Below are 13,569 nucleotides of genomic sequence, written 5' to 3'. Positions count from 1 at the left end.
GGATGCTGCTCCTAGGTATGGATCACTTCTAAGGGCTGATTTAGAATGGAGCCAGAAGGTCTGTGTGTCTTGAAAGTTGATCCATTTGTTTTGCTGCAAGAGATAAATACAGCGGTGGTATCTGGAGAAAAAGAATCACAGAGATCTTATTTCCACACTGGGTTTTAGGGTGGGACACCATAAACAGTTATGTATGTTTTATATCAAAGTCTCCTTTTGTTTATAGAGCGTGTGCTACTCCAGGACTTCAGTTTAGGAGAGCTGTGAAGTCAGGCTTAGCCTGAGCTCATACCTCAATACTTACTAATTTGGTTTGGACAGCAACGTTTTCCCCTCCACCCCCGTCACCATCCCGTCTGGCACCGGCACCACGTGAATCACGCCGAGGACAATCCAGTTACTCCAGCACGTTAAAAACAGTTAGGAGGAGGATTTTCCTCTTGTACAGCACGGGAAAAAGGAACACAGAAACGTTCAGCCTACACTTGGGACATTTCTGGGTGGTTTTTGTCTCCTTTGAGGTAACACACAGAAAGAACTGAACCCAGCAAGAGGAAACCTGATCAGCTGAGCCACACAACCAGCAGCACCAGCTTATTTCCCTTTTTTGCTCTCCACAAAAATATGAGGCTTTGAAAAGGCCGTTACAGGCACATAGTTTCCACAGATTGTTACAAATATGAACCAGTTAAAATTAGGTCACCTTCCACCGTTATTTTAGCAGCTGAGAAGAAAAACAGTTCAGAAGGGAGCTCCTATGGCAGGGAGAACAATGAATATCAGAGGGGAAGAGGATCCCTGGAATATAACCTTGATAAGAACAGTTTTGGGGTGGGGCAGGTTTTCCTTTGTTTTTGTTTTTATTTTTTATAAAATCTGTTTCAGTTCAAAAATTCACACTCCACGTTTAAACTCCAAAAGTTACAGTTCATCTTCAGTTCACTTCAATCCCTTGATCCTTCTACTGACAGGATTACAGCAGCAGGAGGATGGGGGAATCTTGGCTCTTTGAACGCCATTCTCTTCAGCAGGGGCAGCTCGCTGTCTTTTAGAGCATGACAAGCAAGAGCTGTGTCTCCAAAACCACCGAGCAGGAGCACATGAGTATATTCTTTTCTATAATCAAAATGAAACATGGGCATGACGGGTAAACAGGATCTCTGTGTGCCCACACACACATGAGTACACGTGTACACAGCACTTGTGCCCACACTTACAGGAGTTTCTTGGAGAATGAGGCCCAGGGGAGGCACTGATTCCCAGCAGAACCATAAAAGTTGGCAAATTCCTCATGCAACCATGACAAGAAACATCGCCCCACCACATATAAACACAGATAACCCCAGACTTTGAAATAATTCAATCCCACCCCAAATGCACAAGAACAGTCCATAAAAAGACCCCACCAAGATAACAAAATCTAGAAATCCCCCAAGCTAAGAAGTGTTTGGGACAGGTGATATAATACAGAAGAAGGGCATTTTAAATATTCTTGTAAAGAAGTTCAGGCTTTTAAAATCCTCTCCTGCTCTCCACAGTCCCTTCACTATTCTCATCTGGATTGCTGCTTCTAGATGTTCAGAAAAATTTAAAGCAATCCTACTGACTGTAACTGGCACTTTAATAAAAACATTTTAATAGTATTTAATCCTGTAGCAGGTTCCTGCCAGTGGAAAGGATGGCAGCCAGCCTGTGTGCAAACAGAGCACTAGACTGTAGCAAACTCATTTGGCAGCCTATTGCAGCTGTAAACTCAGCTCTTAGACGAGATCGAGATTTAGCTATTAAAGCACAGACTTCTCACTCCCTCCTCATCATCTAATCAATAAAAAGCAACTGGGGGGAAAGGGGGAGAAAAAAAAAGCAATTCATTTTCTTGTGACAGTTTCAGAGCTAACGTGAATTGCTCATTATAAGAGCTCTGTGTGCTACACGGTACTTGCACACAAGACCAAAGGGTCAGAGTTCAGCAAGGCTTCTTGTCAGGTTTGAAATGCTCAAAGCCTAGTCAAGGTGATGTGCTGGGATGCTCCATGTTCAACACACAGCCAAGGCAAACAGCTTCACTTCAGCTGGAACTCTTACCTTATAGACCTGCCCGTAGGTACCATTGCCAACGAGCTCTACCAATTCAAAGATTCCTGCAGGATCCTAGGAGAAAAGAAAAAGAATGTTAAATAAGCAATATTTATAGACTTCTGAAAAAATAAACGTTTGATGAAGATCAGCATTTCTCTGACAAGGGCTTTGAGTGGTTTAAGGTTTTCAGGCAGACCAGGGATGGGAAATACAGGGACAATGAGAAGAAGCGTGGCACTGTCCAGGTGACAGCCCTGTGTGGGCAGCCCCAACACTCTGGGCAGCACAAACCTGCCAGGTGCTGCCCACCTCCAGCACCTGAGCTGGGTGAGGCCAGGCAGGTGCCTGTGAGTGAGCATCCCTCCATTTGACTGTCATCTGCTTGATCTATGAATACTCAGGGCATGCTTTAAATGCAACAGGAAACATTTGCTATTAGAAGTTAGATTTTCAGCTTTGGAATAAAACAATCCAACTGGCTGGATGCCATTCTGGGGCTCAAAGCAGGGGTTTCCAGGTCTATTTCTGGGGTCAGCAGCATCAGTGTTACTCGGTCTAAAGGCCATTTTTGGTTTGGTGCAGCCTAGCTATTGACATCCCGGTTTGCCAGCTGAGATGAGCAGCTCCAAGGCAATGCTGTATGAGGACACAATACTTTGTAAAGGTGGCAACAAAGCACAAAATCCTGTCCCCAGGTCCCCCTGCACTTGGCATGTGCTCAGCCAGGGGAAGTGCAGTCACACACACATGTGCACCCACCAGCACAGTCCAGACGATACGAGCAGTGAGGTACGAGGGAGGGTGGGGAAAGAAGGAAAAACCAGTGCTGCTATTTTCTCCTCTCGGTGGGTTTTCCCCTTCCAGAAGCTTTATTTATACTCTCCTGCTCCTCCTCCTTTTCCTGTACTCATCACTCCAATTTTGGAGAGCACAATCCCCCTGGAAGCTGGCAGATGTGGAGGCACCCTGACATCCCTGGGGTCTGTGTGTCCCTGAGCCCATCCACCCCAGGGGTGACCTTGTCTCCCACACCACCACCCATCCTCATCCTCCCTGCTAAGTTTTGAGTCACTTGAGCTGCTGGATGATTTAGCATTCCAGTGAGCCAAGGGATACCAGCTCCCAGGGATAGCTCCCAAGGAGGATCAGCCAGAGGAGATGGACACCCACCACCGCATTACAGACACAGAGGTTTCATTCATTACAAAGCTGCATGAACTCAAGATGCTCGTGGGTCCAAAAGTCAAACACTGGATCTTTGTGAGAAGCTGAGAAGCAAGGTTCATCCAGTAACAGTACCACAAAAGTAAGATAATCTGAGTCCTGACGTGGCTGGGGCAGCTTTCCCCCCAGCCAGGAAGCCGTGCTGCCGTGGAGCGGCCGGGGTTTGGCACCGCTCCGTGACAGGGTGACAGCAACCCTTCTGATCATTCAGAAATGCCACATCCCCCTTCTGCCTGCTCCTCCATCATGTATCAGCAGCTTCTTCAGGCTGCCTGGGGAACCCTGGGGGTACTCCAGGGTGAGAACCCCACTCAGCCTTCAGCAGGACCATCTGCAGCAAAGGGCAGGGAAGCTGTGCTGGAGGAGACCACCGAGGACACGTCTGCCCCGGTGCAAACACACCTGCATCCACACACTTGGGCTGGACACAGGTGAAGCTGCAGCACAACAGGTTTCCAGCATGCAGCATCTCAGCTGGGTGTGGATAGCCTGTGGGTTTTGCTGCCTTGGTACCAGGCAGGGAAATGCCAGGAGTGGATGGGAAAGGGAACTGACACCGGGTTTCCACACTGGGTGAGGAGGTGGGGTAAGGGGAAACATGGCAGCAGCTGCTGTTTATTTTTTGAGTTTCTTTCCTAAGGGTTGTTCTCTGCAGTGCTGAAACAACTCTGAAAGAGGCTTTTCCAGTGCTACAAGTATATCTATTTTTGAATATTTACTAGGAGATTAAGGCAGAAGAAAGCTGTGCCTAGGGCATATGCTTAGGAGGTTTGGAGAAACATCCAGGGATGCAGCTGGCCATTTCTGATAAAAAGAACTCTTTTTTGCAATATGTTTTCCAACCGCTTTCTACAAATCCTAAAACTCAAGAGCACCCCATCCCACCATCCCAGGTTCACTGCTCTTACATGTGCAAACGTCACATTTGTGGCTCCAACAGGTTTGCCTGAGTCCATCCATCGCTTGTCTGTGATGCCAGTCCCACAATGCCTCTGCTGTCACTGTGCCCAGGGCAGCTCTGTGCCAGGAGGGCTTTCTCCCATAGCTCCCATCACCACACCCTCTACTCCTGACATCCCATCCTGTCTCAGGCGGTTTCTCTGCTGCAATGTCCCCTCTCCATCCTGTTTTCTCCCTCCATTTTTCCATAAGCATTGCCAAGGTAACTGGGCATCTCTCAGCACAGCCAGGAGTGACACTGCTCCCCTGACTGCTGCCACAGGCAGCTCCACCTCAGCACAGCCAACATGCTGGGAGCACCAGCACTGTCAGGGAGCACAGGGGGCTGGATCCCTCCTCCCAGACCCTGCACTCCTCCCATGCAGCAGGCAGTCAAAGGGAAAAGCTTTTCCCCAAGAGCCACTATTAGAACCAGGAATAAAATGCTATTAATGGCCTTTCCAGAAAACACGCAGCAAAGGATGGTGTGGGCAAGGGAAAAAAAAAGCCCTGCTTCCCACTGGCCTCCCCTGGATTGATTGATACACAGAAAAGAGATTTGCATCTTAAAGGCTGCTGGGGAATAGGCTGTCCCTGGTACCAGGGGCACATCCTGCACATCCCACAAAGCCCCTGCTGAGATGCTGCAGGAGGGTACCAGAGCAGCTCGGGCAGGCTGGAGTGGGCAGCGAGGGAGAAAAATAGAGAGGCACACAGCATGGGTGATGTTAGCCAGGGGAAAAAGAAATCCACCCTGCAGAGCCCCAACCAGGACCAATCCAGGCCAAGCAGGGAATAATCTCAGACCAAATATAGCCTGTGCTGCAGATCAGGGCTCACAGAAGCGCCGAGCTGCACTAGGCTGGGGGTGGCTGCAAAGCTCATCCCACACAGCTGCTTCCAGCCTGGCACCTACCTCCTTCTGCTGATGCCCTCTCCTCAGTCCAGGAGGGACACACAGGTGATAAGGGTGCTGCAGCCTGCTCTTCCCACACCCCAGAATGCCTTCACAAGAACTACTGTACCTCGTGTCACTGCAAACAGCTGCACTGAACAACAAGCCCACAAATAAAAGGAAAAAATGAGGTGAGCTGTTAGTTTAGGCAAAGAAGGTGCAGTGTTTAAAACAGGGGGGAGAGAGACAGCCCACAAACCCACAAATAATTTTCAACTCTACATTAGTTTCATTTAACTAGAAAAGGATTTTTACAGCTGTAGCACGAGGACTTTGCCAAGATCCCTTTAACTAAGGTAGGGTCCTTCCCTTCTCCCTGCTACTCAGAGCTTGTGCCAGAAACACAGGAGCAAACTCAGGCTCTCCATAAAGTATTCTCTCTGTAAAGCAACAAAACACTCAAGAGGACTTTTCATCTACCCATTGGGACGGGAAATGTTTCACAGAGTAGCATCTGCAGCAAGGGTTGTGCAGACCCAAGTGTTCCTCCAGGCAGAGATGGGTTGGGACCTGCCTCTTGTGCCAGGACATGACTATGCTGCCACAGGTAGATCCAGGACAGGCTCAAATTCAAATGGGAAATTGTTATGTTTCTACTAATCTCTCAAGAAAATCAGTGGTACAAACGTTTCAGGGGCTAAAACCAGTCCGAGACACAGAAGAACACAGAGGCATCATCCTTTCCAGCAATATCATGGGTAAGGACAAAAAAGGCCACTTTATTTCAGTAAACAGTGTATTTGAAACTGGTGCATTATCAGAAAAGGGACTTCTGTGTGTAGATGATAAAGCAGAATGTATTCAAATTTCAGTAACAAAACAGGCCTCCCTTTTGAAGACTTATCAGCGTGGAGCACACAGTGGGTCTGGCAGGTTCCTGCTTAAAACTGCTCCCTCCCTTCTGCCTAACCCACAGGACTAAAGCTGAAAGATGTCCTTGCCCACACCACAATGTCTCAACAAGTCCAAGGCACAAAAGAGCCAACACTTTGCTTGAGGAGACTATTCAGAGAGCAATATCCACACCCAGGGCTAAGTCACCCATGAGCTAAGGGCTGCAGATGTGCATCAGTGCTAGCTATGGTGAACAGAAGACAAGTGCTGTCTGTTAGTGAGCAGAACACAAGTTAGCCATCTTTAAATACCACTATGCAGGTGTCCATAAACATGAGAAATATTTATACACAGCCTGTACACCAAATCTGCTTGTTTTCCTTGAAGGGGACTCATTTTTCTCCCTTCTAGCCCACACAAAAGGGATGTAACAGGAAGGGTTACATGAGGAGACAGTGGAAAGATGCTCAGGAGAGGGGAACCCAGGGGCACACCAATTAAACCACCATTGCTATGGATGCACAGGAGGGGAAATCAGAGATTGGAGCCTCTGTAATCATTGTGCACTTAGTCCCCCAATTCTAGCAGCTAATGACAACTTCCAGCCAAAAATCATGGAGCTACCCAGTCATTAAGCAAATGTTACAAGCCTAGAGAAGGAAAAAGCACTGTGTAACCAGAGGCAGCACAGTTACGGGTCAGTAACAGAGCAGTGTCCCCAGGCACGAATCAGCTAAAGCAGCTCAGTGGCATCAGAAGAGTTTTTTTAATCTCCACCAAGATATAAAGCCTGTGCACTAATGCTCCCAAGCATCAGGATATTATGAGCCTCTGCCTTACATCTCCATAATAAAACAGCCTCAACAGGAGATCCCACAAAAAACAAAGCAGGCTTACAAAGGCATTTACTCATCACCCTCAACACGAGAGCCAGGGAGCTCTGTCTGTGTGCAGATGCCCCTGCCTAGACAAGTCCTGGGAGTTACAAAGACAAATTTTGGCACTGGGAAGCAGCAGAGGGTCATTCTTCCCAAAAAGCTGGCTCTTGTAAACTAATGGCAATGCCATGGCACCCAGACAGCCCAGGAAAGCCATCATCCCACCTGGCATCACACAGCTTGGCAAGGCAGCACTGTCAACCCAACTGGTTGTCTTGAGGTGTCAACTGCCCAGAGAAAGTTGGGTTTTCCAACCCTACCAAGCTCCAACCAGAAGTGAAAGATCATTGATTCAGAATGTGAGAAAAGTACTGCAAGGAGTGCAGGAGAGACAGAAAAGTCTCTCAGCAGTAGAGATCAACAGACAAAACTGTCATCAGAGTAACACTCCTGATTCTGCAAAGCATCACCGCAAGGAACGAGTACAAGGATGAAACCTTTTGTTCTCACACTACAGACCTGCCCAGATTTCATTTCCCCAAGGCCAAATGCTGGCTGGGCCCTACTCTGAGGCCACCTCTCATGTTAGAAGGAAGCTTTAGAAACTCTGTAAACAGCCATAAATCTCCCAGGCATCAGGACCCCAGTAACCTCGAGCTCTACAAAGTCCCCTGCTATTCCTTCTCAAGGGGCATCAGCTCACTCCTTTTGCAGCACTTTCTGCACTGGCTTCTACAGCAGGAATTTAATCACTTGTGCAGTGTGACAAAATAAGGTCTGGATCACCTTGGGGAAGTTACCCCAAATGACACGCAGTTCACAGAAAAATAGAGGGGTTTGAAGAGCACTTGAAGACACAGCTGCTTTTTAGTAATCAGCTGGCTGTCTCCATCTCCAAGGCACTTCTGGTTAACAGCCCTGTGAGTAATATGAAGATGGACTGCACAAGCCAGGAGAGGATTGTTAATACAAAGCAGGAAGGCAGAGGCCAAGGCAACAAAATACTGACTGAGTCACTGGGAACTTTCTAAAAAAGATGCTGGGGACATGACTTTTTCATGTTTCAGTCACAAAGACACAGCCCTAAGGCTGCCCATTAATTAAAGCAGTGCAAAAAACCTCAAAAGCCTGCACAGGTATTTCTGAGATAAAAGCCAAGCAATGAAGCAGAACCATGCTGGACTACTGGATGTTACTCAGCTCTCACAGGGATTGTTTAATCTCACGCCTTCTCCTGCTAGCTTTGGTACCTTCCCCTCCTTCGCCCACCCATCCAGAGACTCACAAAACAAGCTATCATCAATGCCATCTACCACTGCACCTCCTGCCTACTCAAGCAATACAAGCTGCTCTACTTGGAAGAGTAATAATGAACTCCCCAAGGGCTTTGTTTTCATTTTGGAGAAGCAGTTTGTCCTCCCTCACCCCCAAACACCCAGCTCCGCAACTTAAAAGAAGATGTTAGTCAAGAAACAGCATTACTACGCGGCATAAGAAAAACTGCTCTCAAGGCTAAGTTATTAACAGAAGAAAAATTTCTCCCCTGGACACCTGAGAAGCCTGTTTACAAATCTATTTGAACCACTCCTCTGCAGCATCCTACCAGGACATGCTCTTCCAGGGCCTACTGAGAGCCACATCTGTGCTCTGTCCATTCCCCCTTTCTGAACCATAAATCCGCTCTCCCACATCTCCAGCACTCTCCTCTCCAACTTCTCACTGCAATAAAGCTCCAGCCACCATGTGAGCGTCTCTTTCCTTTCCAGAATGTTAAGACCTGCCAATAGTTGGCAGCAGCAAAATTAAATAAGAACTAATCACCACATTGGGCTTTTCAGTCAATAAAACTGTATTACTTCTTCAACTATTACCTGTTCAATTTAGGATGTAAGTGTAGATTTGTAGCCCCCAGCCAGGAAAGGAATAGCCAACACCAGTGCTTAGGCAAGAAAAATACAAAATCCCTTATGCACATAGACAGCTCATTCCCAGTTGGTTCTGCAGGGACCAAGCCACTGAAGCTACAACAAACTGAGTATTCCAGATTTCCTGCTCACAGACTCAAACTTGCGCACACAAAATTAGAGTTCTTCTGACCTAGTTTCTCCTTTCTAGCACGTCAAAAGAAAAAGCAGCCATTCTGTACCCTCTCCACAAATATGAAATGTGGGAGCTCTAAGCTGGTAAGGAACACATATACTGACCTGAAAAAAAATGGATTTCTCCAACCAAAATGATGCAGTTATAGCGCTGCAAATGGTGGGTCCCACAGACCAAGATGCACTAGTGATACCAGGAGGGGATGACAATGACATATATAAAATTAACCTTCCTCCAATGTTGCATGTCAGAGCAGTCCAGGCTAAGGAAAAGCCACCCACAAGCTACACATTTACATTAATCAAAACAAGGGTCCAAGCCTCCTTCCCACTCCTTCAAAAGCATGGAGAGTTGTTGACACTCCTTCACAACATGGTGAGTTCACCTCTCCTGATGTCACTCAAGCAAAAGGCAGCAAGTTTTGACTTGAGGCTAATGAAGATGAACTTGTGGCCTCTGTGAGTCTCAGCACAGTAAGAAAATGCTGAGATATTCAATAACCCTCAAGACAACACAATTATACTTATTCTCCATTTGAAGTTAGTTTCCCTCCAAAGCAGCCATTCCTCTCCCCCTTGTAAATCTCTACAGCACATTCCACAGATCACCAGGACAGACTCCATGAATTGTTATGAATTATTTGCAGCTGCATGACATGCCCACCTTCCAGTACACAGCAGACTCTTCATCCAGAAGAGCCAGAAGCCAATCACACCAGAAGCATCAGCAAAAGCACAACTGCTAAGTGAACCCCAAGGTTTTCAATGCCTTGCTAGATGAATGCAGCCTCAGCGCCATCAACCCCTTCAACATATGCCTAATTCAAGCACACAACTTCAACAAGGCAATATATAAAAGGCTTGGCTGAGCTCAGTGTCTCTAAAAAGCTGCAGTGCCAATTATAAATCACATCTATAGCCCCCAGAAGATCTAAAGTCACTACCAGTATTGTACCACACTTCTTCAGATGCAGACATCAATTAGAGCACAGCAGCTGGACGCTCTCCTCACTGGAAGTCATTCATGTAGTTTCAGACCAATAAGATATTATTCCTAAATGTTTAGATCTCACCCCTCAGAGAAAGAGTTTCAACCTTGGCCAGCAAATGTTTGCATCAAGCTGAAATCATTACCTGCCACTAAACACTGTCAAAGGTTTATGGGCTCTCGGAGGAGTTGGTTTAATTACTTACCAAGGCAGCTCTTTTGGGAACTGCAGCCTCTTAACATCCCACTCCTGGAGATGTGTAAAGCACGGCTGCTGCCAAGCTCGTGCCAAGAGAGGGGAGCACCCTCTCACACAGGCAAACATTCCGTCTCCAGCAGCAGGTCACGCTTGGGGCTTGGTCTGTGTGTGTCTGCAGGGGTGACAGAAGCCAGTCTGCACCTTCCTGAGGCACTCCAGCTCCTGCAGCCCTCACAGGAGGCTGCTGGGGTCACCCTCTGGGATCACCTTTGCCAAGAAATGACAGCCTTGCTCCCTCCTTGCAGTGAGAGCTGTGGCCAGAGAGATGGCTTAAAACAGGAGAATGTCTCACTCCCAGATGCATTTTGGAGCAAGAAAAGAAAAGCAATCTTAAAACCTTTTGCTTTTTTAAAATAGGATGGTTTTGCACCTCTTATGTCTATTTTTCAGTTATGGGCTGAGCTGACCAGAAATCTTGTCAGGGATGAAAGGGCTGTAGCATCAACAACCCATGGACCACAGCCTTCAACAGCAGGGACCTGTGCAACAACCAACACACGGCCAGGCATGTAGGTATGCATTCCAGAAACCCCTGAATCCCAGAATAAAGCAGCTGCCATTACTTTTCAACATTTGTCCCTATACACATGTCTGGAGAAACACCACCACCCTGCTGGATTCAGTTGAGAGTTTCTCACATCAGCCCAGTTTTCACAGATCATCTGGAGATGGAGTTCTCTGCTGGTTTTGTGCTTTTCAAAGAGTTTACCCACAGCCTGCCACTTGTCATCAGCTCCTCACACAGGGGCTGGCTAGCAAGAAAGGCAGATAACTCTCCAGTGGCAGCAGTTTCAAGCAAGGACAATATGGGGAACAAATCACTTTAAATAATGGATCAGAACTCTGGAGGATAGACTGTAGAAAAATTCCAAACTCCACAACTATACCAACAGTATGCCAAAACCTTGTAATATAAACTCACTTTTACATTGAATTGTCTTGACAAATCAGCAGAATTATTTAAAATATTATCAAATATATACTAATTTGCATGTTTCAATTTAGAAATACATGTCTCACCCAAGAGTTAACAAGATGTGGGGAAGGGGAAAGGAAGGCTTCTGACCTTTTTATTTACATTTCACAGGCTGTCTCCAGTAATGCCAGACCCAGCAGGAAGTCCAAAAGGTTGGTCATGACAGACACTCAAACTGGGTGGAAAACAACATCCCACACCAAAAAGCAAGCTCCTGCCTGATCCATGTCAAAAAACAAACAAACAAACAAAAAAAAAAAACCAGTCTAAAATCAGGGTTGATCCACAGTTGCTGAAGTGATTTGCAAGATTTGTTTTTTGGCAGGGTGTGAAGTATTTCCCATAGCAAGTCTTCTGTGTTTCTTGGTGGTTTCCTACGCTGTGAAACACTCAGAAATTGAGGGAGATGCTTTTTAGTTCAAACCCCAATGCCCCAAACTACTAAACTTGGCAGGGGTACACAGATTATTTTCTTTAGTTCGTTTGATATCTGCATTACAACAGCACTTTAGATGAGACAAGGTGAGGGACCATTCTCCCACACATCCCAGGAAGATGTGCAGGTTTTGCTTTGCAAATCATCTTGATGTCCCATAAATCCAACCACTACATTTTGCTTTATGGGACCCATTGTGCTCCCTGTCAAACTGGAGCCCTGTGACACCTCCCTGCCTTGGGAGCTCTCTGCTAGCTCTGGTCCCTGGAACCAGCTGTGACATTATCTGGCCTTTTGCAGAGCTCCACAGTTTTTTATTAGTTCCCACAAGCAGGCTAGAAACATTTATATAAACACACACAGAGCAGCTAAGCAAACCCTTTAAGACCACAGGGACCAGCCTGCTGAAGACCAGTACACGACAGGAAAACAAAGCAGGTGGGGAAGCCCATAATAATTAGAATTTCAACTGAAAAATCAGACCTATTCCTTCTGGAGGCAAAAGGTGCCAGCAACCACCAGCCACTCATCTCAGCCCTGCCCACAGTCCTTCCCCATACCCAGGAATGGGGTCAGCTCTTCAGGCCCACCTCCTTCAACCCAAGAAAGACACTGCACATCCCCACGAGGATTTGGCCCACAGTCATAAGATGTGAGATTAATCATGAGTGTTTAAGGATCTGAAAAGGGGATGAGAAACATTAGTAACTGCTTCTAAATTAATTGCCGTTATTGTTATTTGATTTGCTAAACTCTCTAGGGCTAGATTTTATTTTAGAAAACTACTAACATATCAGATTAATCAACTTAAAATAAATGGTCTTGATTTATTTATTTCTGCTGTATCTACTCCTCTTTAAGCTTGGCAACTCACTGCATTCTTTCCATCCTGTCAAAGAAAAAGAACAGGGGCTTTGCTTTATTATTATTTTAAAGGAACCTCTGCGAAGCTTAGCAGTTCTATGAGTTTAAATCATGGCAAAACTATGTTGTGAAGGAGGACAAGTGCAAGGCTGGAGCTGGTTTCCACACTCTGCAGGCACCAGCTTTGCGCTGGGAGCCCACCAGCAGAGTCACACCACACAGTCCAAGCAAATCAGATCTATTCCCCAATAATTCAGGCATCCAAAGAGTTGAAAGACACCCTACCAGGTTTCAACAGGGGCTGTCCCAGTGTGAGGCACACTTCTTGCATAAAAGTCCTGCTAGCAAGGAAGAAGTTTAATCTCCTCTAGCCAGATTTCTCTGTTTCTGAATCCTCTGGAAGTTGGGTCAGCATCCTTCCCACCCTCCTAATCCCCTGCCCTCAGCTTTAGCAATGCAGCAATGCCTCTGCCAGCAAACTAAAAAGAAAAGCCCTCAAATATATTATGCTGAAGAATATTAATCTTGTGTTCCACAGAATATTAAGTGGATTACATCTACAGCCTCCAAGGAGAAAAACGTTGATTCCCATGTATCTTGTGCTATTATTCACCCCCATTAATTTTTCCTGCCAGCCTAACGTAAGTCATGACAATTTCCCATTAATTAGTGCAGAGCTCAGCTGGCTCGACAGACCAAGCAATGAGAGCATGAGTTGGACTTCTCCATGGCCACGAGGCAGAACGGACCACTGTGGCACAGCTGCTGCACAGGAACACAGACAAGGTGAAGAACAAAACCAGCTTTGGGTTTTTTTGGATGACTTCCTGGTGGGATCACCCTTGAACATCTCTTTGTAAAGGTAACAGAATAGAAAAGAAAATTGCTGACATAATTTGAGACATGTCCTTGAAAGAGGCACAGCAAACACAGAGAGATGGATGTTTCTGGCCTCTAGGAAATTGGGGTGGAGGAAGAACTCAACAAAAGATTGAGGTGCCTGTTCTCATTCCCAGAAAGGAGCCTTGACAACAGACT

The 13,569-nt window shown here is 46.4% G+C and overlaps 1 protein-coding gene across 3 annotated transcripts in view; it reads right to left on the bottom strand.

Moving 5' to 3' along the window:
* The window catches only part of TNIK (TRAF2 and NCK interacting kinase), a 149,541-nt gene that overhangs the window by 120,401 nt on the left and 15,571 nt on the right, over window positions 1–13,569 (bottom strand). For all 3 annotated transcript variants that reach the window (XM_084212666.1, XM_084212668.1, XM_084212667.1), the window contains exon 2: window positions 2,086–2,151. In XM_084212666.1, the coding sequence (XP_084068792.1) occupies window positions 2,086–2,151 (66 nt within the window). The remainder of the gene's footprint in view (window positions 1–2,085; window positions 2,152–13,569) is intronic.

This window comes from Fringilla coelebs (genome assembly GCF_963513975.1).
Source record: "Fringilla coelebs genome assembly, chromosome: 10".
Lineage (NCBI taxonomy): Eukaryota > Metazoa > Chordata > Aves > Passeriformes > Fringillidae > Fringilla > Fringilla coelebs.
This window is presented reverse-complemented; position numbering and strand designations above follow the sequence as displayed.